General features: G+C 49.3%; 1 protein-coding gene across 3 annotated transcripts in view; it reads left to right on the top strand.

The window, feature by feature from the left end:
- Positions 1-27387, top strand: part of LOC126541814 (transcription factor Sp9-like) — a 176211-nt gene that overhangs the window by 126279 nt on the left and 22545 nt on the right. For 2 of the 3 annotated variants that reach the window (XM_050188761.3, XM_050188760.2), the window contains one exon: positions 16622-16755. In XM_050188761.3, coding sequence (XP_050044718.1) covers positions 16708-16755 — 48 coding nt within the window. In that variant the 5' untranslated portion in view covers positions 16622-16707. Of the gene's footprint in view, positions 1-16621; positions 16756-26173; positions 26705-27387 lie in introns of those variants that run through there. The other variant, XM_050188762.3, reaches the window with a different exon arrangement.

Below are 27387 nucleotides of genomic sequence, written 5' to 3'. Positions count from 1 at the left end.
TTGACGTCACCTCGTACCAAGTGGTGCGTAGATTGAGAGAGAAAGAAAGGAAGAGAGAGAAGGGCACAGTTCGCCCTACTCTTCCCATGCCCCGTGTTCACGGCTGCCGGAGCACGCCGCAAGCGGCTCGCCGTGGGTCTGTCCCTGCTCGGATTTAATCCGCGGCCCAAACGCTCTTAATCCGCGCTCTCAGCGGCTTGCGCTGCGTCACTCAAGCGCCTGCCACCGCGGACCGAGGACCTTTCTTGGCGTGGCGCCTCAATCCCCGCTCGCTGCTGTAGTCAGCCCCCAATCCACTCGGCTGCTTTCATAACCGCTATCCGCGGAAATGGACATCAATCTTCCGAATCGGACAAGCGGAAAGCATCCGGTTGGTTTGTACCGCGCTGACTCTTTTCAGGCTCCCATTCACGCCGGCGTTCTGCGACCCTCCTCTACCTCTTTTTCCACGCCCCTTTCCCACCTTTTTTTCCGCCCTCCCCAGCCTCCGTCCTCTTCGCTTTCATTGCGAGCGGCTGTCCTCGCCCTCCCTTTTGAGCACCCTGCGTTGGGTTCTATGCGGGCCTCTCTATTTATCCTCTCGTAGAGCGCGTTTTAAGAACAGTCGTTTCGCTTCTGCTCTCTGCAAATGTGCGTAAGCCGTTGGTGTGCACGAACGTTTTATTTCTCTCTCTCCCTCTCTCTCTCTATCTCCTCCAGCTTTGCGGCATGTTCCTGACGTTTTTTGTTTTTCTTGCTTTAACGGAGAATCAGCAGGGATTCTAAATGGTGGGCTTTGAGGATGACGTTTGGTTTACGCCAGCACGTTTTGTGTGACTTAATGCACGCGTGCACACTCTGTTGTGCCTCGTCGAAACGAAAGTAAATCAAACGAAAGAACACAAGAATCTGGCGTAATGCTCCGTGGTCCGTCAAAAAAAGAATATATATATATATATATATATATATATATATATATATATATATATATGGCGTCTATTTCTGTTGGCTTTGGCTTTACTATACTTTTTGCCGTTTCCATTTTTTTTTTTTTTTTTTTTTGTTCCTCGCCCGTCGCTTTCAATTGGTGCCCGAGCTTTTAACGTTGTCCACGTTCCAACCAATCTGAAACAGTGCGCCCTCTCTTATTTCTATAGTCTTCCGTTTTTTTTTTTTTTTTTTTTGCCACGATTTTTTCCGACGCGATTGGTGCCACCTTCGCTTTGTTTGCGCCGCCTACTCCTTTGTGCGGATGTGGGAATGGGAGGATGAGGGGAGTGGGGTTTATCATCACGTGGTTTTCTCCATCTGGTGGCGGTCGACGTGGCGTGCATGCTGCGCCCGTAGTGCGCGTGCCGCTCATCTGCGCTCAAATGCAGCGGCGCACTCTACAGCGTTCGCGTTCGGTGCAACGAACTTCGTTACTCACTTCACTTAACGCCGCCAGCTGGTAACGGAATTGCGTCCGCAACCACAACGCGTTCGCAACCACAACGAACGCGTGTTCAGTAGACGCCCGGCGTCTGCACGTATATGAGCCGGCCGCAGAGCGTGACGTCACGAAGTAGGGGGGGGGGGGGGGGGAGGTCGCTACCGGGCGAAAATGTTTTTCGGTACAGTCGACATTCATTAGATTTTTCCTCAGGCATTAAGTGGCCAAAATATCAGCAGTTACTTGGCAAATACTTTGTTCAAAGTGACAAATATAGGCATGGGTGCATATGTAGTCTGCACTTTATGTCTACATTATGCGCCCGTTTGTTTACATATATCACGCTGCGCAATAAGCATGCTATAATTATGTAGAAAACGCGCGTCCTGATGTTTCCCTTTCAAATGTCAGCCCCTTGCAAAATATATACCTTGGCCGGCGTTACTGCGCAGTCGTGTCACAGCATAATCCGGACGCCGCGACAACAAGTGGCGCCTCGTTGAAGATCCGTCGGGAATACGATGCCAGTGCCTCGCATTTTATGTTCGCTAACGAGACGCGCAGACAGTGCTGACGGCTGTGCGGAGTCTGCGAGGAGGGACAAGTGTTCATTGAGAACTGTCAACCGCCGAAACAAGCCGGTCGTCATCTGACACGTATACTGGCAGGCGCACCCTGATTTAAGCAGTCGCATGGTCATGAACCACAGTAGTGTAGAACTTTAATTCGGGACATATACCATGAAGTCGCACTGACGCAGCATGCTATATGCAAAAGACACAGAAACGGTGTCGAGTTTTTTCTTTTCTTTTTCATGAAATAATGAAAGAGATTTCGACGCAGCGTTTCTATCTATACGTATTTATAGTCTTATAACACGGCAAGTTCTGTTGGTTGTACATCGCCATCACGCACACGCACGCGTACACGCAAGCGCCTAAACGAGCCTAAAATACCAACCTCAGCAGTCTGCTCAGTCAGTGTAACCACTTCGCGCGACACCTTCTAACGCATGTTTTCCCCCTAACGAATGTTTTCACGCCAAAGCGCACACTAACGTCTCTGCATTAGGCGATACGATCTGAACGCGCGTGAGGTTTAAGCCTCCTGACGAGACGTGTCGGTCGAATCGAACCCGTATTTATAGAGCTGCCTCCGTATACGTATGCACACAAGCCACAGGCTTACAGTGCATGCATATATATACACACAGGCGCGGGAGTGGCGGCGGCGTCTCATCGGCGGCTATGCTCGCGGGAGGCGTTATCTCTGCAGTTGTGTTCCTCGCCGCCGGCGCAGGCTGAGAGCTGTAGCAGCCGCGGTCGTCGGTGTGGAGGCTGGTACAAAAGGAGGACAAAATGGCCGTCACGCGAGGTGATGTGGCCTGGTCACGCGAGGAGCCCATCAGACAGCGGGGCGAGCTGCCGCCGGAGCCTCCTCGGATCCCCGGCGTCCGGCCGCGGCAGCGCCGCTTGCATCAGCAGCAGCAGCAGCGCCGACGGCTTCACTGCGTTTCTCCGACGCGCGATGGCGCCGCATCGTTGGGCGGATGCGCGCGTACCCCTGCACTCCGAGACTATACGCTCCGCACGATGTATTCCCCGCGTGGACTGCAGCGAATGCTGTTCGGAACGACGCTCGAAGGCATGATCGTCGACGAGCAGTGGTGCGTGAAACTGCTCACGTGTCTTTTGGAGCTATAGGACGGAGCTTGAGATTCACTTCTGTGTGAGTTGGGTGCGTGGCGACGTGTGTATAGCGAGCGTCGGGTGGCCGCGGTCACGCGCTGCAGGCAAGCGTAAAACAAGGTTTCTTCACCTCCTTGCAACAGACTGAAGGTCACGTGTTTTGACTGTTAATTCAGTATATATGATTGCCTCGTAAATGCCAATTTCACTCTACCGCTCTACACTTTGGCCCAGAAAGAAAAGTTCGGTGAGAACACAATGACGTTATCCAGTGCGCACTTTTGGATATAACTAATGTTGCCATTCCAGACGGCTGCTGCCAGTTTTACTGGCAGCCGTTGGAATGTTTGCCGACTGGTACTGCCATAGTTCTTGGCGGCACGCGATGTGATCATTCTTCTCCCATTGAAGGGCACGCATCGTGGTGGCATTAGAGGAGAGAGAGAAAGCAAGGAGAGGAGAGGCAGAGAGTCAACCAGTCAAGCACCCGGTTTGCTACCCTGCACTAAGGGTAAATGAAAAGGGGGAACAGAAAGAGGAAAGCAGGGCGATATACAACGGGTCAAATACAGAGAGGCGTTGGGCCAAGCGCGCATATTAGGTGAATATTCTCAGAGCTGTGTCCCTGGACTGTGGGAACTCCGTAGTAATGTGCACGAATTCTACGTAGCACAATTTTACAACACTTGCGTGCAGTTGGTGCTCGTGTCGATTCCGTGCAAGCAATGCAAGCGCTCCGAGATAATCGCCAGGAAACAGAACCGAGCTCGACATTAAAAAACATCGCGGTTTCGCCAGACAGGTGAAGCATCGATTGCGAGAGAGAGAGAGAGAGAGAACCCTTTAATGAAAGGCAGAGATTTTAGCCCGCGTACAGACATCGCTGACATGCGACTCTGCGTGGTGGAGGGAATAGGGGAGAGAAAGAGAAAAGGAGAAAGGCGCAAAAAAAATAAGGGAATAAGTTAAAGCAAATGGACACTGAGTTTTCGTACTCATGGGCAACGGTGTGCTATGGTAAATTCCTTCAGTATATGCACCGTCCTACAATGAGGTGACAGAATTCGCAGCGTGAAAGGCAGATGGGGGTGACAGAGCAGAACTAAAGTTTGTCGAGTTGACCAATGTTTTCTAAGTATGTGAATAAAAAGTTCATCGCACGCCTATGTTGTGTGAGGCAAGCGAAATGGCCTATAAGACACAGTCAAATGACATAAGGTCGATGTGTAAGCGAATGCATGCAATGTTCATAGAACGCACGCTCGTCGGCATACGCTCGACACTCAAACAGGATATGCTCCACTGTTTCAAATTGCGATAGCAGATTAGCAAAGAGGCATACGAAGTAAGGATGGCACTTTTATCGGCTGTATCGACTTCTAAACATTCGCTTGCCAACTGAATTAACAAGCACGGTGTCAGCGCGCACAGCAAACATGAACACATCGCAATCGATGACCACTGACACTCGCTGTAGAAACGCTGGAGTACGCGCAAGCGCGGTAGCAAACGCGAGCGAAGTGACCTTCGTGCTGTGCGTCGCTTCGACGCAAACCTGCAAGCTTGGGCCGGGATCGTCGGCTCCCCTCGCATGCTTTCAATCGCACGTACAGCGTAGGGCGCGCTGCGACGGTGTTATCGCCCTTGGGCATTGTACGGGACATCACGACGACGCCGATTGCGCCGGAAGAAATGCGCCTGGACTGTCCATATAATTGCTATCGCAATGAAACGAAAAGATCCGCCTCCATTCCACCGGGTGAAAGCGGATGTACAGCGAAGCTGGTGCTGATGCTAGACAACTATACCACCACCCCAACTGACATTAGACGACGTTACACAAGCATCACCGCCACAAGCGACGTACGTCACATGCGCACGCACGCGTGCGGAAGTGCAGCACGCATCTTCATTCTTCTATAGGCCGTCCGCCAAGCTAAAGTGCCTCATGGAACTAAATTAATGTTTAAAGGTAAATTACGTCAGAAAATGTTCAAAGCACGACTTACACACAAGCTGCAGTCATGATAGTTTCGGTTTGTAATTCGAATATAAGAGAAAACATAATTCCGTTACGCGGAAAGTCACACAAAAAAGCCTTCCAGCTGCCGTTTGTTATTGACCCCACTTGCGTTATTGAACTCATTGAATTTCTCAAAGTGTGTCAGAAAATTCGTAAAGTACGACTTGCACACAACCTACAGACAAGATAGGATGGGATTCTACTTCGTATATACGACAAAATGTAATACTGTTACGCGCAGACTCAAACAGCGAACCCCGTTTCCAGCTGCGGTCTTTTGGATGAGCGCGCTAGGAAATATCCCGATCAACTATAGACTAACAGCTTCGCTGTAAAACTCCCGAAGTTGTGAAATATTAAATTACCAACCAAAAGCCGGACGGTTACATTCAATGCAAAGATACTGGACTACACTATGTGTTAAAACAACCCCGGATGAACAGGCAGCTGTCCCGAATGATCGGCCGCTGAGGTAGGAGAGTCACAGGAGAACAGAAGGTTGTATAGTACAGTCAACCTACGATCTAATAAACGAACTCATAACCGAAGTGTCGCTATGGTGTGAGGTTTTTAGATCAAATCAATAGTCATCGCAAAAAAAAGAAAAAATAGCAAGCAGGCAAGCCAATAAAACATACTGTGTTTTGTTTTCTTAGTCGTTCAGATTAGCTAAATCTTAGCGGCTGCCAGACATAAAAAAAGGACAAGCAAACAAGAGTGTCTGTGTCGCAAAAAGGCTATATTTATGGGTAGCATTATGAAATATAGTTCCAGCGCACATTTGGACAAGGACGAGGAGAGAAAGACAACACGAACGCCGGCGTTCGTGTTGTCTTTCTCTCCTCGTCCTTGTCCAAATGTGCGCTGGAACTATGTTTCATAATGCTAATCATAACCAACTAGCCCAGCTGTCCATACTTAGCTATATTTATGGGTTGGCAGTATTTTGCGGACGCACTTATTTCAGTACACGAACGCATTGCGATCTTTGGTGCCACCATAGAATTGCACCAGGATGTATACTACATGTAACACAACTTCAACATGGGAGCCTTAGCATCATCTATATCTTCGCAGTCTTTAGCTCGTCGGCGCTGGCAACAATTTTCATGTCCTCTCGTTGCAAGCCTCCATTCTGTTTTTTGGTGATCACAAAAGGTCGTGTCTGCCCACACCCCTTCCATCCGTTGGAAACGTACGCTATTTGTGCTGCCACGTAGACCGCAGGAAATGACGGCATTTGAATGTTTTTTTTTTTAAATAGCCGGCTCTTCCTATTACCACCTCTTTTTTGTATTTTCTTTTTCGGAAAACCTCGTCAACTTGGTACCGAAGCTTGACGCATTTCTTCCTTCCGAGTTCGCTAAAAAGACGGGAAATAAATCTTAATCTTTGTGAATACGAGCAGGCGAATAAAGTTGTGTGCTCTGTACGATCGAAAACATCCAAGTCGAGGCTCTTTGCCTGTACCACGTACGCCCGTATACTCTCAAACGATTCTCGACTCGAAGCACTTCCTCCACACCAGCGAGTTGAGCACACCGCTTTTCCTCGGCTGAGGAAGACGCTACACTTCTCAAGAATCACCGTGGATGATCACAAAGCGCAGTGAGCACTTCTGGCGAGAGGTGGCGCTGCTATCTATCTCTTTCAGCAAAAAATTTTGTGTTAAAGAATCAGGTGTTATGGTATTCAATGAAAACAGTGAACAGACAGTGGCAATACAGGGCCAAGAAATACCTCGGGTAAAAGAATATAAATACTTTGGTATATGGACAAACGAAGGCAATATATATATATATATATATATATATATATATATATATATATATATATATATATATATATATGTGTGTGTGTGTGTGTGTGTGTGTGTGTGTGTGTGTGTGTGTGTGTGTGTGTGTACATAGAAACACAGGACAGAACAATAACAGTAAATGGGAAGGGAAATACAGCCATAACGAAACGCAGAGCGATATGGGAGTACAATATATATGACGTGTTCCGGGGTATGTGGAAAGGTGTAATGGTTCCAGGGCTTACATTTGGAAATGCGGTTGTTTGCATGAAATCAAGGATACAATCAGGATTCGATGGCAACCAAAGGGCAGTGGGACGCCTCGTATTGGGCGCTCACGGGAAGGCTACAAATGAAGATGTGCAGGGTGATATGGGCTGGAGAAGTTTCGAAGTGAGGGAAGCACACAGTAAAATTGATTATGAAGAACGACTGAGGAATATAGAAGAAAGTAAATGGGCTGGGAGAATGTTGAGGTACTTGTACAGGAAAACATTGATTCACAGTGGAGGAAAAGAACTAGGAAGCTTACCAGCAAGTATGTGGCCTGTAGGGTGAGCAACACAGGAACAAAGAACGTCAAGCGGGAAGTCAGAGAGGCTGAAATAATCTCACGGGTGGCGGCAATGGAAAAGAAACCGGCCACGAGTAACTACTTAAGAAGAAAAAAGCGAAATCAGGAAAGAAACAATTTATGATAACTTAAAGGGAAGCTCATTAGTTTTCGAAGCGAGATCAGGATGCCTTAGAACACGCACCTATAAAGCGAGATATAAGAAGAGAGAAGAAGCGCGTGCTTGCTGCCGTAAAGCTAGGGAAACGATGGAACATGTTTTATTAGAATCTGAAGATATCTGCCCAGTGGTCGATTTGGGCACTACTGGCCTCCTTGAAGCCCTTGGGTTCAGCGAGAGCACGCAGTTCCCGGGAAAGTAAACATGACCGCAATAGAGACTCGAAAGAGGCGATCGGAAGATTGGTGGAAGAGAAGTAAGGGAAACGGGAATAAAAACGGAGACGCACAGAAACAAAGTTCACAATAGGGGGTCAGAAAATTTGGTTATGGGAATTCATTGTGAGTTTTTCTTCTCGTTTTTTTAGACCTAGGTAGGACATTATGTAGTATAATAGCAAGCGCTTGGTGGCGCAACCCAACGCCCCGTTCCAAAGGGTACGCTCATAACATCCGTCCATCCGTCCATCCGTCCGCCCGTCCATCCGTCCGCCCGTCCATCCGTCCGCCCGTCCGTCCAGCAGTCGAGATAAGTAAGAGAGGGTTAGAGTATGCGCGGGAGAAAAGCAGGGAAGAGATTGATAGAACCGAAATCATTGGAAGTGTAGGTAATGGTACAGTATACCTATAGTGATAGAAACTTTAAATACACAAGATAAAACAGAGCGCAGATAGGCGAAAACCTAGATGGCAATAGGTGTAGTGAAATCTGATAAAATCAAGCAGCCTAAGGGACTGTTTGTCCCTGCCCTGTTGCAAGGGGGATGCCAATCATCATCATCATTGAGACGAGGTGGAACGTTCTGAATACGGGAGTTAGTCGCTGAAACTGTGTCAATAAAGCGTAGTGGTTGCGAAACGATTCGAACTCCTGCGCCAAGGAAGTACTCCGAACTTCTTCAAGTACAAGAAAAAAAAGAAAAAAAAAAACATTCGCCGTGTATTGGCTATCTGTACAAATTTTCCTTCAATGACAGGAAAACGCATCTGTTATCTCAGTCGGCCGAGGGGTATAATAGCATAGCTGTCACGTCCAGTCCCGTTTTGCCTTCAACGGGCGCTGAAGAACAAGAGAAGGACCGGGACGCTTGGCTTCCGCCGCATCACTGCTCTTCTTGGCTTTCCGTAAGCAAGAGCCGCGCGCCGCTCTACTTGCGAGCGCACCCGTCTATTCTGAACCAGGAACTGAGTGGGAAAGGATTGGGCACGCAAATCGAACGCGCACTTGCCGAAGCACAGCGCGAACTTCAAGAAGCGTGGAATTGATTTGGAACTGACCTTTGCCCGGTCGGCTGGCGGACGTCAAATCTTTGCCTTTGCGCGCTCGCCTCTCGGATAACAACAAAGCGGCAAATGAAAGACAACAAAATGCGAATCGGATCACCGCAAGGAGGAGGTGAGCTGCAAGAAGAGAGAGAGAGACCAGCAGGTGAGCGGCGTGCCGTCAGTGAGTCACTCACTCAGCTCACGCGTGTTCCGCGCCGGCAGCATATCCTGCTGTATAGTAAAGACCCCGCGTGTGCCCGCGTGGCTTGCGCCAATTGTTGGCGGAGACAAATCACCGCTAGAAATCGAACGAGGGAGTGGGCTTCTACGGCGTACGCCTGCGCGTTCGCGCTGCGCGGACTCCTTGACACGTTGAAAGCCGAGAACAAGGGGCAGCCATGTTCATCGCGGCGTCTACTCCCCTTGTCCAGCGAAGACGGCCCGCATTGTGTAGACACGCAAGCGAGGCTGCGTCTCGCGGGCGGTTTGCTTCTCTTTCGACGGGCGCGCCACGTAGCGTCGCTTCCCGCCGTGGCTTTATACGTGTACCGCGCCGCACGCTACACCGCCACACCTCGCCCTGAAAAGGTTGCTGCCAAGACAGCAGGGAAGGGTGCGCGCGAAGCGTTGTTGTTCCAAGTTCGTTTGTTCCAATCTGCAGCATATTGCGCTGGCGGCGGCGTCCTGTTGTGATATGCTTTTATTTGGTTCTGCCCGTGGAGCTCGCTAACACGCAACAGCCCTGCGTCATGTCACCTCGCATCGTCCTGTAGGTGCCACATTGGCTATAGCAGCAGTGGCGGTGGATAATCGAAACAGAAATAAAATGCTGAGAGAGAGGAAGAGAGAGAGAGAGAGGGGGCATTTCCTCGCTTGGTTACTCGTAGTTTCGTCTCCAGACATTTCTTTACGAGCTCTCAAAAGCACCGTGACGTTCCTAAGATCTGTGCATCCTTCTCCTTTAAGAAAGGCTCTTTCTTATTGCCATTTATTTCCTGTCTTCGGTGCCCACCTCGCGGTAGTCTACGAGAGGCTTTTTCTTTCTTTCTTTCGCTGCTGATCCAAAAAGTAAAATAACGAAGGTATTTTCTTGTCCTTGTTATGTGGCTCTGTCTTCCTTTTACCCCCCCCCCCCCTCCCCCCGATCCATCCACTCCTCACCTTCCCTCTGACGTTCGTCCTTCTGCCGCTGCTTTCTGTTTGCTTACGCGCCTTCTCGAACTGTACTCTTAATTCACTTGTCGAAAAGAAAGCACTGCTGCCAACTGTCCTCTCTCCCTCGCAGAAAGCGGCGATTTCGGTTTCCGCTTTGGTGTCCCGCGTCCTTGCTTTATTCTCGCGCGCTCCGATTCTTGTTATGGGTTCTCTGCTGCTGTTCTGGTCCCGTCGCTCGAACTGCTTCCTGAGCGCGAAGAAGAAACTAGCTAAAACGGAGAAGAAAAAGAGAATGCTATGGAGTGCGCTGAAAGACATCACAGAGAGACAGAGAGAAAGAGAGAGAGAGAGCGCGTGTTGGAAAGGGTCGAGCATGGACGAAGGTTCCGGTGAAAAGAGGGAGGGCGACAAGAGCAAGGGGAGACTGTTGAGATGACGACAACGCCGTGCGCCCCATCCATCAAAGCGAAAGCATCCCGAAGAAAGAGCGTCCTCATGTATACGCGAGAAAGAAGGGGACATGCACGGAGTAGTGCTTCTTGGCTTCTTCGGTGTGCCGGCCGCCGGAAAAAACTGGGACGCTTCTCTCGCCCCGGAACACTCGATCCTTTTTGCTTCGAGGGCGCGGCGCACGTGCAAAATAGAGGAGCCGCTTTCGCGCATCTCTGTTGTCATCCGGCCGCGAGTGCAACTCGCATCGCGCGAGGATCCCCTTTGTGAGTTTATCCGTACTCACACTGGCCGTGCACATAAATTCGGGGCGTGCTCGCCAATGTACTGATAATGTAGGGTGCGTATAGCGGGCGTGCTTGTTCGAGCACCGCAGTGTTATCGCTCTCTGTGTTCATGTAGCATATGCGTGCATTGTCTTACGCACTAAAGTTCTGTAAGGCACACAAGCTTGTACTTTACACTTGTAGTGTGGTCGGAAGTGAGCATGCGCGCTGCAGTGCTCGGCCGTGTTTGAGCTACAGGATGTGTGTACTCACGCTCATTCTAGTGTCGTAGATGTAATCCAGTGGCGGCGCGTGCAGTTTCAGTGCTCCAGTGCGAGCGATTTAGTGCCAGTGATTATGAGTGAGTGGGAGGGCTTGTTAGTTCTTTTGAGAGGACGGGCTGTATGTCGTGCGATGGCGAGTAAGTGGCCATAAATGTATTTCTGAACTAAAAAAAAACGAAAAAAAGAGGGAAAGCACTACATTGCCGCCTTGTCTACGTATACGTGAGTGTACGTGTAAAAAGTGCTTTCCTGCGTAACATGCTGGTGAGTGATCATACCGCATATCAGACATCACTGACAGAGCTCTGGATCGCGTCTGCGCTGAAGTGCATTGCCTGTGACTCTGGTCTCTTTCTGTATACGTGAAACATTAAATGGAGCATCGGAAACCGTGCAAATAACATTTTTAGGTATCTTATATGGAAACGCACTGCTTAGCGCCTCTTGTTAGAACTATTATTTCTGGTAAAATCTTCAACTTGATACACTGAAGGAGCTCGTCGGCCACACGGCACAAGAAAGTATACGCACTCTCGGCAGTCTTGCACTATTACGTATAACACCAACGTACAACGTTTCACTTCCTCTGTTCAAGCACTCTTTGCTGAAACGTACGCGCGGCGTGGCCCAGGGCGGCCACGATGACGGGGCTATGGACGCATACACTTTATCCACCGCGCAGTGCGCTGGCAGGGGTGTATGTGTACACGCCGTTCAACATAGCGCGTGCTCGCCGGGCGAGGCGCCCTGCCTCGACCGTCACGCCTCGTTTTTTTTCAATGGGCGCCTCGGCGAAGCGTAGCGTGCGCCTTCATTGTTCCTGCGCATGCAAGGTAGAGATTAGTGCCGTACACCTCGGCAGCCTTATAGGCTGTGCACGCATGCGCACAGGCACCCTCACGTGTGGTGGTGTACTGCGTGCATCCGCGGCCGACACGCTCGCCGGCCGTCGTCGAGTCTAGCTTGGCTCGAAACACGTGTAAGGCAGGTGATTCCACGAGGCAGCTCGGTTAACTTCCTTTCGACCGCGGGCTTCCGTGCTTGGACGTACCGCGCCTGTCGTTGCATCGAGGCTGCACTGCGCGGGATATCCACAGCGTCCCGTGCAATACATTATGCGCACTGTAGCGCAAAGAGGGCATGCAATAGTGACCACAGAAGACGCGAAGGCGAGGCGCCGTATTAACGGTTTGACTTAAAGCTTAACAAATATGCATTGCTATTTACCGAATCGTACAACGAGCAGCAAATGCCGGCGACAAGGAAAGAGAGAGCCAAAAGGCAGGGACTGCGCTAAGCAACTCTGTTGCCATGTACCCCTTCACATGACCTAGCAACCCAAGTATACAACCAAATGAATGCTTACATAAGCAATGTTCAGGATTGGTCTTCCCTTGAACGGCACTATGTACTGCTCAGTAAATGTTGCCACCTTGTGCCCCTGCAAGCGGGCAGACACATCCTATATAAGTGGCGGTTCGTGGTATCCGTGACATGGTGAAATTTGTGGTTCTCCAGCCCGTCAGGTGTCAGGAAAAGCTCCTCTAAAGAGGAACAACTCGACAAGGAAACATGAGAATGCTGGTATGTTAACCAGAAAAGCGCATGGTTGGCCGACAACAAAGCACAAAGTCTCAACAGCATGCCCGGTGTCACTGTAAACATTGGGATACTGCTCAGGGAAAGAGAAAAGGAAAGGAAGGTAAATCACACGCACATCCGGTTTGCTACGCTATGCCTTTGCGCAAGGGGATGAAAACAGAGGTGGACAGTAGAGAGAGAACTGAAGGTTCGCACACATGAACGGGTTGAACCTCACGGGCTTGCTTCGTAGACTCGTCGCTTATAGTTGTCAGTGCGTATGTTACTTGCCGCACCCTATAACTAATACGCTTCTTTGTTGCTTTCCGAGGTTTGATTATTCGCAATGCAGATCACAGAGGGTATGCATATAACCCAGAAATTTTAGTGCGAAGGAAGCTTTGCAAGGACACCGCAGACAAAAGCATGGCATCTATCAAAGCACACTGCATTTAGCAGAGCACGCAATTCTATCGTTATGTCATTCTCAAAGCTCCCGATGCCAAAAAGAAGAGAAAACAATTCACAAGCACCTGTATTCATTCGGGCACTGTCAAACCTTTCCTTCTTTTTTCTTCCTTTCTTTCTAGGACTTGAAATATTCCGTCTGTTCCATTGTTCTCAGTGTCTCTCATATTTAGGCGCATTGACGGTGCTCTCGTCTCATACGAGTAGTGCTGTACTCTATCGGTTATGTGTTATGAGGAGACACTTCGTGCAGTCGCCTAAAAGTTCACTGCGCTCTTGTCGTCGGAGCAGTAAGTTTAGGCGAGCTGTGGCCGCCGCTTTTCGGGCGTGCGGCTGTTTAGAGCGCTGTCGTTGGTGTCTGTTGCCGCCATACATGTGAGCTCAGTGCCGGTGTCTCTTTAGGTGCCCTTTCATTCCTCTACAGCAGTTGTTTTGAAACTTGGCTAATAATCCCGTTGCGATAGATTAACCTCGCTGTCTCTCCTTTCTTATCTCTTTCTCTCTCTTGATTCAAAACCTCAAATACACATGTAGCTCATGTAGTGTGCGTGCTACCCTCCGAAGAAGCAATTCAGCACGATAATCAGTTCTTATAAAGCAACGACGTCATGAATAACCAAAATCGAAAGCAGGCGGCTCGACGTAGGTAAGGCTCGTACTGAAACGCGGCAGGATGAGGGGGTTCGTTGCGGAGGCAGGGCGACCCAACCCAAGAGACCACAGAGGGAGAGGCGCTAATCACGCTGACTTTATCGCCGCTAGTGAATGGCTTTCCTGAACGTCGACCGCGGCTCCTTTTGCGGCGGCTACCCTCCGCGCTGGAACTCGCCTCGCGGTCGGGGGGGAGGGGGAATCAGAAATAAACGAACCGCGCCAGGTCGCATCGTTCTTATCATCGCGTCGCATCTTATACACCACGCCAGTGCTGAAGCCGGCGCTGGAGATGTTGTGCAGGCGGTTTTGAGGGGGAGGTGGTCGAGGGGCTGAGATCCGCCAAAGCGGAGATGGCAATCAGCGCCCATCTCTTTCTCGCTTCCGTCCTCAGTCGCACGCTTCGCTCTGTTCTCTTTGCCTTTTTCTTCGTATTACGCGGGCGATAAAAAAAATCTGCCGCAGAAATCGGCGCGCCGATTGTTCGCCGACAATGCTTTCGGCGGCGCGCGAGGCACGCCGCGAAGAATGGACAGCTTTTCTTCTTTCTCTCTTCTTCTTTTTTCTTTTTCTTCTTTCAACGCCGACATTCGTGTGTGCTTGCGCGTGTGTGTCTGTGTGTGTTGGCGGAGGTGGAAACTCAAAAGGACGACCGCGGTGCCGGGGAGGTCACTTGCTTCGAGATCCGCCATCTCGATAAGGATGGGGCCCCCCTCTCTCCTCCCGGTGCCCAATGCAAGGCGCGTACACGCCCCAATCCACTCGATTAGCTGCGGCGGCACCTGCTGAGGACGCGCTTTTTAAAACGCTTCGCGCCAGTGTCGTCCGTCACTGTGACGCCTCGCCGATGGGTGTCGCTGTCGGCGCCCTGCGACTTCTCTTTCATGCCCTTTAGAACTGGCCCCCAACCTGCTTATTCGCAGCCCAATGGAGATTGCCCAACTTATGCCCAACGTCTGTGGTGGTGATGGAACCCTTATGGTTAAGTTAAATCACTCGCTTCGAAGTCTGAGCTAAAGAAATTTCTGGCATATACAAACAGAAATATGCATTCACAAAGCTATCCATGCAGTTATAGTTAGACGTTCTCTCTCCTTCATGTTCTCGCCTTCACTTCTTCCCTTCCTTACTTGCCGACACGTACTTGGGTCTCTAAGGCAGTAAAATTGCTCTCTCGTAAGTTCTTTCTACGATTGACCACCGCAGCAACGTTCGTATCGTTATCACGCCTATCGCTATCATGCATCGTGGACGTTCGAACGATAACGTTTGGAATGAAGCACACACTCATTAGCCGAAGTCAGAGGAATTATCTATGGCCTTTTAGGGGGCTGCAATCGTGTGCATTAATAGAAGCTCCGAAAAACTCGATAAAGGCAAGTCTTCCAGAATGCAGCTGCCTTATTCCATAACAATAATAAATTTTGCTTGTTTCATTAATTAATTGACTGACGACCGATCGATAGCTTGGCTCCGACTGTGTTCTGCTAGACGAGTGCTAATCAGAAACACAGAACTATAACGCCAGCGTTTTGTCGTTGTTATCATGTGACATTGTGGCTGATACCCAGTACGGGGGCATTGGCCAAGACTCAGGTGGGTAAGGCTTAATGAACATAGAAATTAAATTTCACTTGTGAACTTGCCAAAACTGATAAATTCAACGTGCTAGACGTAACAAAATGAATGATCAGCTTGAATGAAAATGTACTAGAAACAATAATGATAAAGGACGTAGTTTAACTGAACAATCGCTTGGAATAAGTAATAAATTCATGGACGGCGGCGCAAACAACCCTAGGCTGTTACTGTATACCCGAGATTTAAAGCTCCAAATGAAAAGATAACGGCAATTGTAAGATCCAGTAAAATCTTGCGAAAAAGAACTTTCGGAAGATTCTTTCTTTTAGTGTGGTAAAGCGGTGGCATGACAAAAAAAAAAGAAGAAAAAGGATAAGAAAGAAGATAAGAAGAGTGGGGAATGCCTTAAACCAAAGATGTGTAGGTAAGCGTTCAGAGAGGGAATGCCACAGCTTAATTGCCACAGCTTGCCATGTGTTGGTTTCTACTGCTGCTGTCACGAGAAGGTTTAAGGACTAGTCAAGTTGCTCTTTTGCAACTTTTTCCTTTTATCCTCCATAAACTTGTATATTTATGTAAATAAATTCATTCATTCATTCATTCATTCATTCATTCATTCATTCATTCATTCATTCATTCATTCATTCATTAAGGTTTGTTGAGGGATAGTTCAAGTTTGCGTGTATTGAGTGATTCACTATACGCCATATGGAAGAGTATACGCGCTCCTTCGCATCACCGTTTAGTCTCTTCTTGCTTGAATGTACTTTCCCACACGCGCGGAGCAACCTGAACACAACCGAACCACCAATTTCATGCATTAGGACTGGCTCCAGCATCCCGTTCTGCTTGTGTCTCTACACTAGCACAGCTAAAGCGGTTCGCAAGAAGGCCCCTTAATTCTTTTCGTTTTCTTGTCCAATAAATAATAATAATAATAATAATAATAATAATAATAATAATAATAATAATAATAATAATAATCGCTTATCGGAAATACTCTAACCACTTCTCTAAATAAATTCCGTGACTGGGTCTGGTTCTTCAGTTATGGGTCTGACCTATGGGGAACATTTCGTTTTCCTTGTTGTAAGCAAAAAAAAAATAATAATAATAAGAATGAATTGACTCTCTCTCATTTATTTTAATTATAATTTGGCACCTGTAGTGGCACTTTTTAATACCTCGTTTTCCATTTTCAGCTTTGTGCTTTCTTACAATTAAGTTACACATACTCAACACAGTGGTCGTCTTCTTCCGCTGCAGGGCATTGGCGGCGACGGGTGTCCGGGAACTACGTCATCGGGTTACGTGACAACGCCTAGTGGCAGTCCCAGTGGTTTGATCTCATCATGGAGGCCGAATTAAAGCCGTCTGTGGTGGATTTCGATTTCAAGCAGGTGAGTCCCACCGTTTTTCTGTCGTCGTCGGCGTATTGTGTCGCCTTCTGAACGGACTTCGGTCGGCGTTACCTCGGCTTTCGTTCGACGAGATAATTCTCTACGCGTGAGAACTTCATGATTACGTTTCTACTTGAAAGATATGCGCGCATGAGCGCGCATAGCGATATCAATGTAACAGCCTGCATCTCACGCTGCACCTGCTATAGTGGGAAACGTTCTCGGAAATTAGCGGTAGGCACGAGTCATTTTCCGGAAAACAGCGGAGGTTGCTGAAGGTAAAGATAGTTAGCGGATACAAGGTAAAGAGGGCCAATGAAGTCTGTCGAAAGGCTGCTGTAGTCGGCGCGTTGATTATATCATTTCAGTCTCGCGTTATAGTGCGAGTAATCTCAGTAATTCCTGGCTTTTGTCATCACTGACATGCCCTCCTGAGGCCCGAAGAAAGTCGCGTAATGTGATCGTTTTTATGCGGTTTCTTGTTATCGGCTGGTATGTTACGAACGAGAGAAACCATGCTTTTTTGTTTAAATACTTCGGTTGGATGTTGAAGCAGCATCTCTATGCATGTATGTGGACAAAGCTACCATCCCTCGAGTTTGTTATGGTAAAAAGCACTTTTCTTTACCTAAACACAAAGATAAAGGTGTAATGCTGATGGAACGTCTTATATATTTCTTTTATGTCATTACGCTGTATTCAAGTCACCTCGCCGATGCTTTCCGTTTTGTGTGGCGACGGAAGAACCTGCATCCAATTAGTGTCATTTTTAACGAAAGCTGACGGCAAGAATGGGGCTAATGTACAACTTCCGTGTTAGTTCAGCACGCATCTCACATTATATCAGGGATGAATATTTTGCGTAATCGCCTCCGAGGTAATTTTGAAAAAGATAGGAGACAGTTTGCGATAAAACGCACAAGGACTCTTAGGAAGAGTTATCCGAGATGAGCCATGTCGTCGGTCGCTTGGTTTACTCACCTTCTTGACCCCATACACACTCCGTTTAAAAACACGAAAATAGTATTCACAATGTCGCTTCCGTGATCGTAAATCCATTTAACACGCGCATTGGGGGATTTTCTTGGCAGCAGATGCGGAAGTAAAATCCCTTTTCGTTCTGCAGCACGCGCATGCTCTTGCACCTATTTTGAATATCGATCGTCACAAGCCAAAGATCGCACGCGTTCTTGGTTTTACTGCCGTATAACGGCGAAGGCCGCGTCCAGGCGGGTGGGTCGTTCGTCCGTGTGTACGCGCCTCGCATACGGTAGAAACGGTCAGCACTTGACCTCGCCGGTATACACGGCTGCCCCCTGGCAAGGTCGTGGCGTGATGCACGCAAATGAATCGCATGAACGGACCACGCGCGCGGTCCCACAATGCTACTGCCGAGTGTCTGAACAGCCCGAGGCGGAACAATGGAGGCGTCTCGCGCGGTCCCCAGCTTACTTGGTGTCCGCTCCGCGCACTTCGAAATGCGCCGTCGCGTATTCACACAATGGAGAGAGAGAGGATAAGCGTAGTCTTCCCGACGCCTTTCGCGTTTTCCGCTGTGCTCTCGCATCGGAGTGTGAGAACAGTTCGCGTGCTGTATACGCCTCTCTTTCGTGGTGTCCGTTCGGTGCGCGGTGCAGTGGAAGAAAGTTTCCGTGACGTTTGCGCATTGATCGTGGTGGTGGTGGAAACGCGCACTGGCGGGTTTCCACCACCAAACCGGCATTCGCCCCGCCCGGGCGTCACCCTTACGACGCGCTGCCGCGGCATCAACAAGCCAGCGCTCTCCAAAGAGCCAAGCGACAGCCGCGTCGTTCTCTGTATCTCCACCTCGAAGCCACGCGGAGACATCAGGTCACATGTCGTCTTCTGACAGCGGAGTGCTTCCTTGCTTCGAGACAACAGACGAACCTCGCCGTTCGTCCCGACAGGCTCAGCATTCGATTCGAAATTGGATCGCGCCCCTTCTCAAATTGTAATGGACGCACATAGACGACATTTCCTGCTGGTGCATGGTCCAATAGAGTGCTCAGGCAATAGTGGAGGGTGCAGCCTCTGTTCAGAGTAGCCTCAAATTGAATCGTTGCGGCATGCATACACAAACGGTCGTCTAAACGGCAAGTTGCAGTAAGCTTCCGTTTGTGTGTAGTTGTTTGTGTGTAGTGGGCGTAACTAGGCTGATGATGATATATATATATATATATATATATGTAATCATCATCAGCCTAGTTACGCCCACTGCAGGGCAAAGGCCTCTCTCTCCCATACTTCTCCAACTACCCCGGTCATGTACTAATTGTGGCCATGTTGTCCCTGCAAACGTCTTAATGTCATCCGCCCACCTAACTTTCTGCCGCCCCCTCCTACGCTTCCCTTCCCTTGGAATCCAGTCCGTAACCCTTAATGACCATCGGTTATCTTCCCTCCTCATTACATGTCCGGCCCATGCCCATTTCTTTTTCTTGATTTCAACTAAGATGTCATTTACCCGCGTTTGTTCCCTCACCCAATCTGCTCTTTTCTTATCCCTTAACGTTACACCTATCATTCTTCTTTCCATAGCTCGTTGCGTCGTCCTCAATTTCAGCAGAACCCTTTTCGTAAGCCTCCAGGTTTCTGCCCCGTAGGTTTCTGCCCCGTATATATATATATATATATATATATATATATATATATATATATATATATATATATATATATATATAATCTAACGTGACACATTTCTTTTTATCAATGAAGCCGTAAATATTGTGAGGTGTAAGATTTACCCCCGTATTCTGAAATGCAACTTAAGTCGAAGCCCATGCTTGACTTGATTTAGATGACGCCTGGCGTTAACGTGCCCAAAGACGCTCCCTGCGTTTCCTTCGGCGCATCCACGATAGGCGTCACTTAGATCAAGTCAAGCATGGGCTTCAACTTAAGTTGCATTTCTGAATACGGGGGTGAGACACGGTTGTGCTCAACGCACATAAATGCTTTCGCATCTGACAACGTATACTCCAGCGGCACGATACCCTGTTCTTCCTACGCGCGATGTGCTTGCGGTTTGAATAACAGAATTCTTGATGGAAGTGAGCAGCCAAACACGTCGTGTAACTTCTTAAGTGAGAATGACGACGTAGCGTGTTCGCGCTTTTGGACGAAGCAACGAAATTCACTGCGCTTCACGCTAAATGTAAGCTGAGTTTGGCAGTCAAGTTAAAGAAAGACACGTTTCGAGGATACCCGAGTAGGCGATTTGTAATTACTCTGACATTTGCACGTACAAACTGATAACGCGGGGAATAATTCGTTAGATTATGCCATAGGTTTGGTTAGGTTAGGTTAGGACTGACACTTCACTGCAAACAGCTCAGAGCCCTGTTAGTATTGGCGCAGCTCTTGGGTCCAAGTCTCCCAGCTCTACATTTTGGTCGCTGCGGCATGGTGGCGAACATAAAACACATCGATATGTTTAGGCAAACGCGCTCACTACAATGGCCGGTGACCCAGCCGGAATCCGACAGTGACTACTCGGTTTAAGAGTCGTTAAGAAAATAGGTTTCTCTATGTCTAAGTACATGGGTACTGTCTTCGCACTGCAGAGCGTTCGCTTCTATTTCCTCCGCCGTGCTTCTGGCTTGATGCGCTACCGGTATATATTCTTATTTGCAATACCCTCGAACTTATAGATGTTTCCAACGACCGTTCCTGGGCGTCGCCATAATGTCCTCTGGACTGTTGAGAACCTGCGTGAATTCTCGCTCAAAAGCGTGCTTTTGAGCCTGTGTTCGGTGCAATAAAGAAGCGACAGCATGGACATTGGCTTCTGACGGGGAACAGCCCGGACAAGTGCTGCTTTCTCCTACCAATGAAAGGTCTATTGCCGATTCCTTGTTGGACTGTACAAGTTGAATTTTTCAATATCTTATATTTTGGATAAGGCTGGATAATACGCTGGAGGCTGAGCTCACAACTCTGAATAGCAGTCTTAGCCAAAGAATGCCTAGCTAAGTTAAAGCTGTGCTGTTCATGTTCTTTACTACCACGAAACATATCGGCAGACATGCGTCTTGTGTATGCTACAGAAGTACTTAGAAACAATGACGATTGGCATAGCGACACGCGAAGGCAACGTTGGAATATCCACCCGAGAACAGCACAATCATTGTGCGCCTTGTTTTCCTGCTGCGCCCCACTAGCAATGTAGAAAGTCGCTTCAAATCGCTTTCAAGAGGCCGTGACATGAAAGTGTTTGATGAGATGAAAATATTCATCAAGGAAAGCTACTTGTAACGTTGTAACGTTACACGTCATGTTCGAACCCGCACATTACGAGTAACCGTTGCTTGAAAACAAAATGTTTGTTCCCATATTGCTCATATACGCCCGCTCTTTGGAACATTTTTTTTTTTGTCGAGCTTCGCGAGAGGTCGTAAAACCGTCGGCTGCACGAGGTGCTCCGCTGTCACGTCGGTCGCAGCTCCAAACGCCGCCAGTCATGCACCAGCAGAGCTGTGACACACCTATATGCGAACATTAGCGGCTTAGTTCGCGTCTCAGCGCTCGTCGCGTATATACGTTTTCTCGCGCGGATCACAGTGAGAGTGCCCGCGGAAACACGAACGGTTCGGAGCCGAACAGCCTTTGGGACGACCCCGAGCGCCACACCTTGGTTCCGCTGTTGTTCCCGTTTCACGCACCTCGTCCGCCCGTTGAAAGGCGCGAAAGATCTCCATTGGTGTCAGATCCTTCCGCGGGCGCTGCACGTACGTCGGGCCGTACAAGAGCGCGCTCATTGTGCTCCACGATGAGCCGCAATGTATGGCAGCGGGACATGTGTCGTCGCTTTTCTTGTGCAGAGGTGCCGCAGCATGTTTTCACCGCCGCCTGAGCAGCGGTGAGGTGAAGTGCTCTTCAAGCGCAGTGTGCCGGTGACCGAGGTGGTGTGCGCGGCTGGATGTGCCTATAGGAGGCGTACTGCTATAGGTGGTCAAGAAGTGTGTGTGGGTCGTTGTTTGCCGCGTCTGGGTTAAATTACACAATATATCCATATTATGGTCTCGTTCGTTAAGAGCCGCGTGTCTTGCCATCTGCATATACTCAACTTGCCAACAAAGGCAAGTTGAGTCAATAGCGTCTTACACTTTTTCTACAAAAGCAGCTCTTGAATGAGATTCTGAACTGCTCTAATGCAGCGCTCCTAATAAGTTCGCAGCTGAGTGGCGCTTTTTGCTGAATATGCAATCTTGTCGCGCTGGCGGACTTGCACTTCTCCTCCGCGACTACTAACAGCTATTCTCAAGTGCAAGCACAACTATCCGCAAGCTTACGAGCAGTTGTAACGCTTGAGGAAGTGCAATATGTATTTATTAATTAATTAATTTATTTATTTGTTTGAATACACTCAAGGCCACAGGGATTACGCAGGGGGTGGGTTACATTACAGTGAAGTAGTATAACAAACAAAACAAAAACAACGAATACCTGCATATGCCTGTATGTACGAACGGAATGTATCGCGATGTGATTCCTATATGTAGAACTGTCGCATGCAGTTCTATATTAAAAAATGTACAAGGTGCTATGATGACGACTGCTCCGGATGCATCGAATCCAGTTAGGACTGTAGTTAGTTAACAATTATCACTCTAAAACGTGGCGCGTTTTAATAATTGTTGCCTTATAGCACAGCTGTCAAAGAACTGCGCGAGGTATATCTCTTTCAAGCGTGGGACCTGCGCGAGGTGGCGTAAGAAACAGAAGCTTACTGTCAACGGATGGTGACAACTACCGAGACCCGTATGTACTTCCAAGAAAAAAAAAAAAAACTTGGCTACGACGTTTCGTAGATTCCATTGCATACTTCCGTTTAATTACCGCGCGCGCACAAGCAAGAGGACGCGTAAGGAAGAGAAAGAAAACGGCGTTTTTGTCCGGCTCTGACAGCGGCTTTAAGCGCCGTTCGGCGTTACCCGAATACAACCGTCCCGCGCTCAAGCTGCACACAGCGGGACTTCGAGACGCGGAGCGGACTGCACCGCGCGTTCACACGCACTCGGAGACCGTCGCGCTGTGAAGGAGCTTCACTTGCGCCGGTTCCTCTCGCACCGGGATGTCTCGAGGCAGCGGGGCGTCAGCCCCAACAACACGGGCCCGGTGTAAGCGGCAGCACAATACTGTTTTTCCCAGATCATCGCCTTTGATCACCGAGGTTTTGGTCCGTGAAAAGGGCGACGCTTTACGAGGCGGCTTCGTGACTTCTCGTGTTCCTCATTAGGGAGCCTCCCTCGCCTGTAGGGAGCTTCTTCTTTCGCTCACCTTTCTTTGCTTTTATTCGTTTTTTCTTTCTATCTTCTGACCTCCTGCTCTCAGCAGTCGCGTTGAAGAGGAGGGCTCAGTGTCCATCAGACGTGCGCGTGTAGGAACGAAATAGGCTGACTCCTCAGCGGGCGCACGCTGTTTCACGTGACTTCTCGCCAGAAGCGGCAGGTCTTTTCTTGCGCTTTGGGGGAAAACACAAAAGCAGAGGCGGAGGCCCGCTCGCACGGCGCGCGTGCGTGTGTGGTCGTCATTACAAGGGTGACACACTCGCACACACCGCAGGGGTTACGCGTTGCTGCGACGCGGCACGGTGTCTTCAGACGAACGCAGACCGCTGCGCGCAGCCAGTTTCAGGAATCGCTAATCATCCTCGGAGCGTCTTTTCTTGCTCCTTTCTTCGTCCTTTCTTCTTTTTTTTTTGGGGGGGGGGGGGGGTGCAGCTCTGATGCTCGTCAAGTTCGTGTCAGACGGGCACACGGGACGGGCGACGACAGGCGGCGCCGGCGGAGCCGAGATGCCAGTGAGTGGCGACGCGTTTCTCGACCGCCCTTGTCATGACACCCCGCTCGCTATGCGGGTCAGCCGCTGCGTTCCGCTGAGGAACGCAGCTGTTCGCGCGAGCGCCTTCGGCGACGTGCTCAAGGTATAAGCCCTGCGCGAGACGTATACCATAAAGAAACAAAGGCAAGTGGTGCGCAAGCGCGCAACGAGTGCGTCATGTGGGGCGTTGCCGCATAGTGCCGCGGTAGGACGCGTGGCGGATGCTGCAAGGTCGCGGTCGCCCTTGAAAGGCACGTGCCCACTCTGAAAGGCACGTGCCCACTCTGTCCTCTGCGGACCAATGATGTGTCGTCATCGACTATATCTATCTATCTATCTATCTATCTATCTATCTATCTATCTATCTATCTATCTATCTATCTATCTATCTATCTATCTATCTATCTATCTATCTATCTATCTATCTATCTATCTATCTATCTATCTATCTATCTATCTATCTATCTATCTATCTATCTATCTATCTATCTATCTATCTATCTATCTATCTATCTATCTATCTATCTATCTATCTATCTATCTATCTATCTATCTATCTATCTATCTATCTATCTATCTATCTATCTATCTATCTATCTATCTATCTATCTATCTATCTATCTATCTATCTATCTATCTATCTATCTATCTATCTATCTATCTATCTATCTATCTATCTATCTATCTATCTATCTATCTATCTATCTATCTATCTATCTATCTATCTATCTATCTATCTATCTATCTATCTATCTATCTATCTATCTATCTATCTATCTATCTATCTATCTATCTATCTATCTATCTATCTATCTATCTATCTATCTATCTATCTATCTATCTATCTATCTATCTATCTATCTATCTATCTATCTATCTATCTATCTATCTATCTATCTATCTATCTATCTATCTATCTATCTATCTATCTATCTATCTATCTATCTATCTATCTATCTATCTATCTATCTATCTATCTATCTATCTATCTATCTATCTATCTATCTATCTATCTATCTATCTATCTATCTATCTATCTATCTATCTATCTATCTATCTTGCACACGCACGCACACACGCACACACACACGCGCACACACACACACACGCACACACACACACACACACACACACTGCTTCTGACTGGTTGCAAGTTATAATCTATAATATCTACGTCTAGTCAGAGAGAAGCCCCATGCACTTTCGTTCTCACTGCCGGGTGTTGTCCACTATACGGCCGCTAAGAAATACGGAAGGTTGAGCAACCTTTACATTATCGGAACTCATCTCACAGCGCGTTGGTCTCTCTTCTTCGTGTACGTCCTTACCTGCATCATTACTGTTTGCCTAGATTTACGTCGTTTCTTCAACTTTGGTTCGGTGCACAGCAACAGCCGCGGGTTCTGTCTCTTTACTTCGCCTGGCCAGACGTCGTGATTATCGCTGACTGAGGTTAGGCGCCTTGGACGGCGATCAAATCTCGATTCATCTGGCTGCGTTAAGGACGTCCCGGATTCGTTTCGACGAAAAAAGAAAGCCTGACCCGAGGCTATAGTGACGGCCGTTACAATTTCACGATCTCCAAATGGGAGAGCTCTTCCGTTGCATGCATGCCCGAGGTGTGCGCACGACGACGCGTTCTTCCCCGCTGCGGCGGAAGCGTCGGAACAGGAGGAGCGGCTGAAATCGCAGCAGCTTCTTCTGCTGCAAACCGACTCCCCTCAACAGTGCATTCGCCTCCTTTGTTCTAAAAATCTCCGGCTTCCTGCGAGCATTCCCAGTTACTGGAATACTGCGCCGTTTGCACCGAGGTATTGTACGCGCCGCTTCCTTTCTTTGACTTTCGCGTCGGCTACGCTCTACCTAGAACAATCGGGTCAGTTTCTCTGGCGATGGTTCTCCTCCCCTGCGCGTGCGGCGTGCTTTGCTCTTTTTCTTTCGCACAACCGTGCGACCATGCTCACGTGCGTTTGTGCGTATGTGCCTATGTGTGCGTATGTGTGCGTGAAGGCGCGCGCGCAGGCGCTCGCGCTCTCGTATACGCGTGTTGATCACTTTCTACGGTCATTTCTTTGCCCTCCGTTTTCTTTTTTGTACATTCTGTCGGGGTTTCGGTCTCGCTGCACGCTGCACCGCTCCTTTGGAGTAAGCGAGCGAGAGAGACCATCATCATTACTTTTCCTCTTCGGTGCGGCGCAGAACGCGCGCGCGGGTTGCCGCCGCGCGAGAAGGCAAAAAGTCAGAAGGAAAGCGCGTCGTCGCCGCCGCCGCCGCCGTCGCGCGGTGCTTTCCAGGGATCCCGTAATGAGCTCCTTTCTCCTTACCGTAGATCGTCTTCTTCTCGGTCTGGTCCGGCGGCCGGATGGCCCACTGAGCCAGCGAGGAGCGCTCCGGGGTGGTTGCCGCGGCTGCTGCTCGCTTTTCTCCCTTTCCCTCCGCACCGCTGCCCCTGCTGGCTGAAGCCGGGGAGGGGGGGGGGGGGGGGCATCCTTAGTAGAGAGGTGGGGGGCAACTTTCCCCTCCCTTCGACGCCCCCTCACCGATACCGGGAGGTGCCCCTCCGGCCCCCTCGGTATACGGGTTGAGAGCTGGGCCGATCCGCAGCGAAACGGCCGGCTTCAAAGTTAACGCGCTCGTGCTCGCGTGCGGACGTCCTTTCCGCTGCCTGGAAGAAAAACAAAAGTCGGCCGCCAGAAGAAAGAGAAAGGAACGAAGGAAGGACGCGGACGAGCACTTCGCACTACGACTACCACGATAGAGTATACCATCATCGCCGTCTCGTCGCTGTCGTGTGCGGCCTAAGGCCGGGGCTGTCTCTCGACGTCGTTTCTTTTTGTTTACCTCCCTGCCGATGCGTGCCGTCGCCGGCCGCGGTCACGGTCATCGTCGTCGTCGTTGCCGCCTCCTCGTCGTAGTCGTGTTGCGGCCTCTCGCCTCTTCCGCTGGAACTTTGCGGCGTTCTCTCTGCCGCGCGCGGAACGAGCCTTCAACCGGTGATCCCGAAGCTGCCCGATCGCCCGTCCTGCGATCCGCCTGATCGTCCCAACCCGAGCCGAGCGACCAGTTGCCGGAACCGCAAGCAGTGAAGACACCATGCTACTGGCAGGTTTGTTTTTGCTGTTGGAGCATAGGTTAGGATAGAAGCACGTGTCACGAGCGCTGGTCATCAGAGTGTGACTGCGTAGCGTTATAGGATTTTTCGAGACTGCTTTGGATACGCAAGTATGCGCTCGACGTGGTGGTATTACGTTTTAATGTGTTGAACTGCGGTTTATGAACACGTGCCGGGATATCATCCATGTACGCTTGACCATTCTCCGCCGAGACGATCCGCGTGCAAGCGTCTAATGAAAGCGCTTCGGTTTTCAGGGAGTCTAGGATTGTACCACGGTTATAAACTAACATTGGGAAGTCTCTTTCTTCAATTCTTAGATGCAGGCGAACGAAGTTGAGACGAACTATCGACTGTTTCAAGCTGATGTATAGATACAATTTCGATAATAATAGCATGTCTCTGGGAGAGGTCTTTTTCATTCACCAGACCTATTTAGGCTACTGCTGACGCTGATTAGTTGTGATTCTTGTAACTCGTCCAGAAAGCCCCCAAAACTCATTTTCCTTTCGCGCCTCCGTCTTTTACTGCAAGCTGTCCCTCGGTCGGGTCCTCTACACTCGTGGCTCTCGCTCAGCGTTGCAGGTCGCGGGCGTCTTTCCGACGACGTTGTCTCGAATCGATGCGACGTGGCCTTGAATCGCTGCCCGAGAGCTCGTTGCAGACGGACCATAGCC

Source organism: Dermacentor andersoni, chromosome 2 (genome assembly GCF_023375885.2).
Source record: "Dermacentor andersoni chromosome 2, qqDerAnde1_hic_scaffold, whole genome shotgun sequence".
Classification (NCBI taxonomy): domain Eukaryota; kingdom Metazoa; phylum Arthropoda; class Arachnida; order Ixodida; family Ixodidae; genus Dermacentor; species Dermacentor andersoni.
This window is presented reverse-complemented; position numbering and strand designations above follow the sequence as displayed.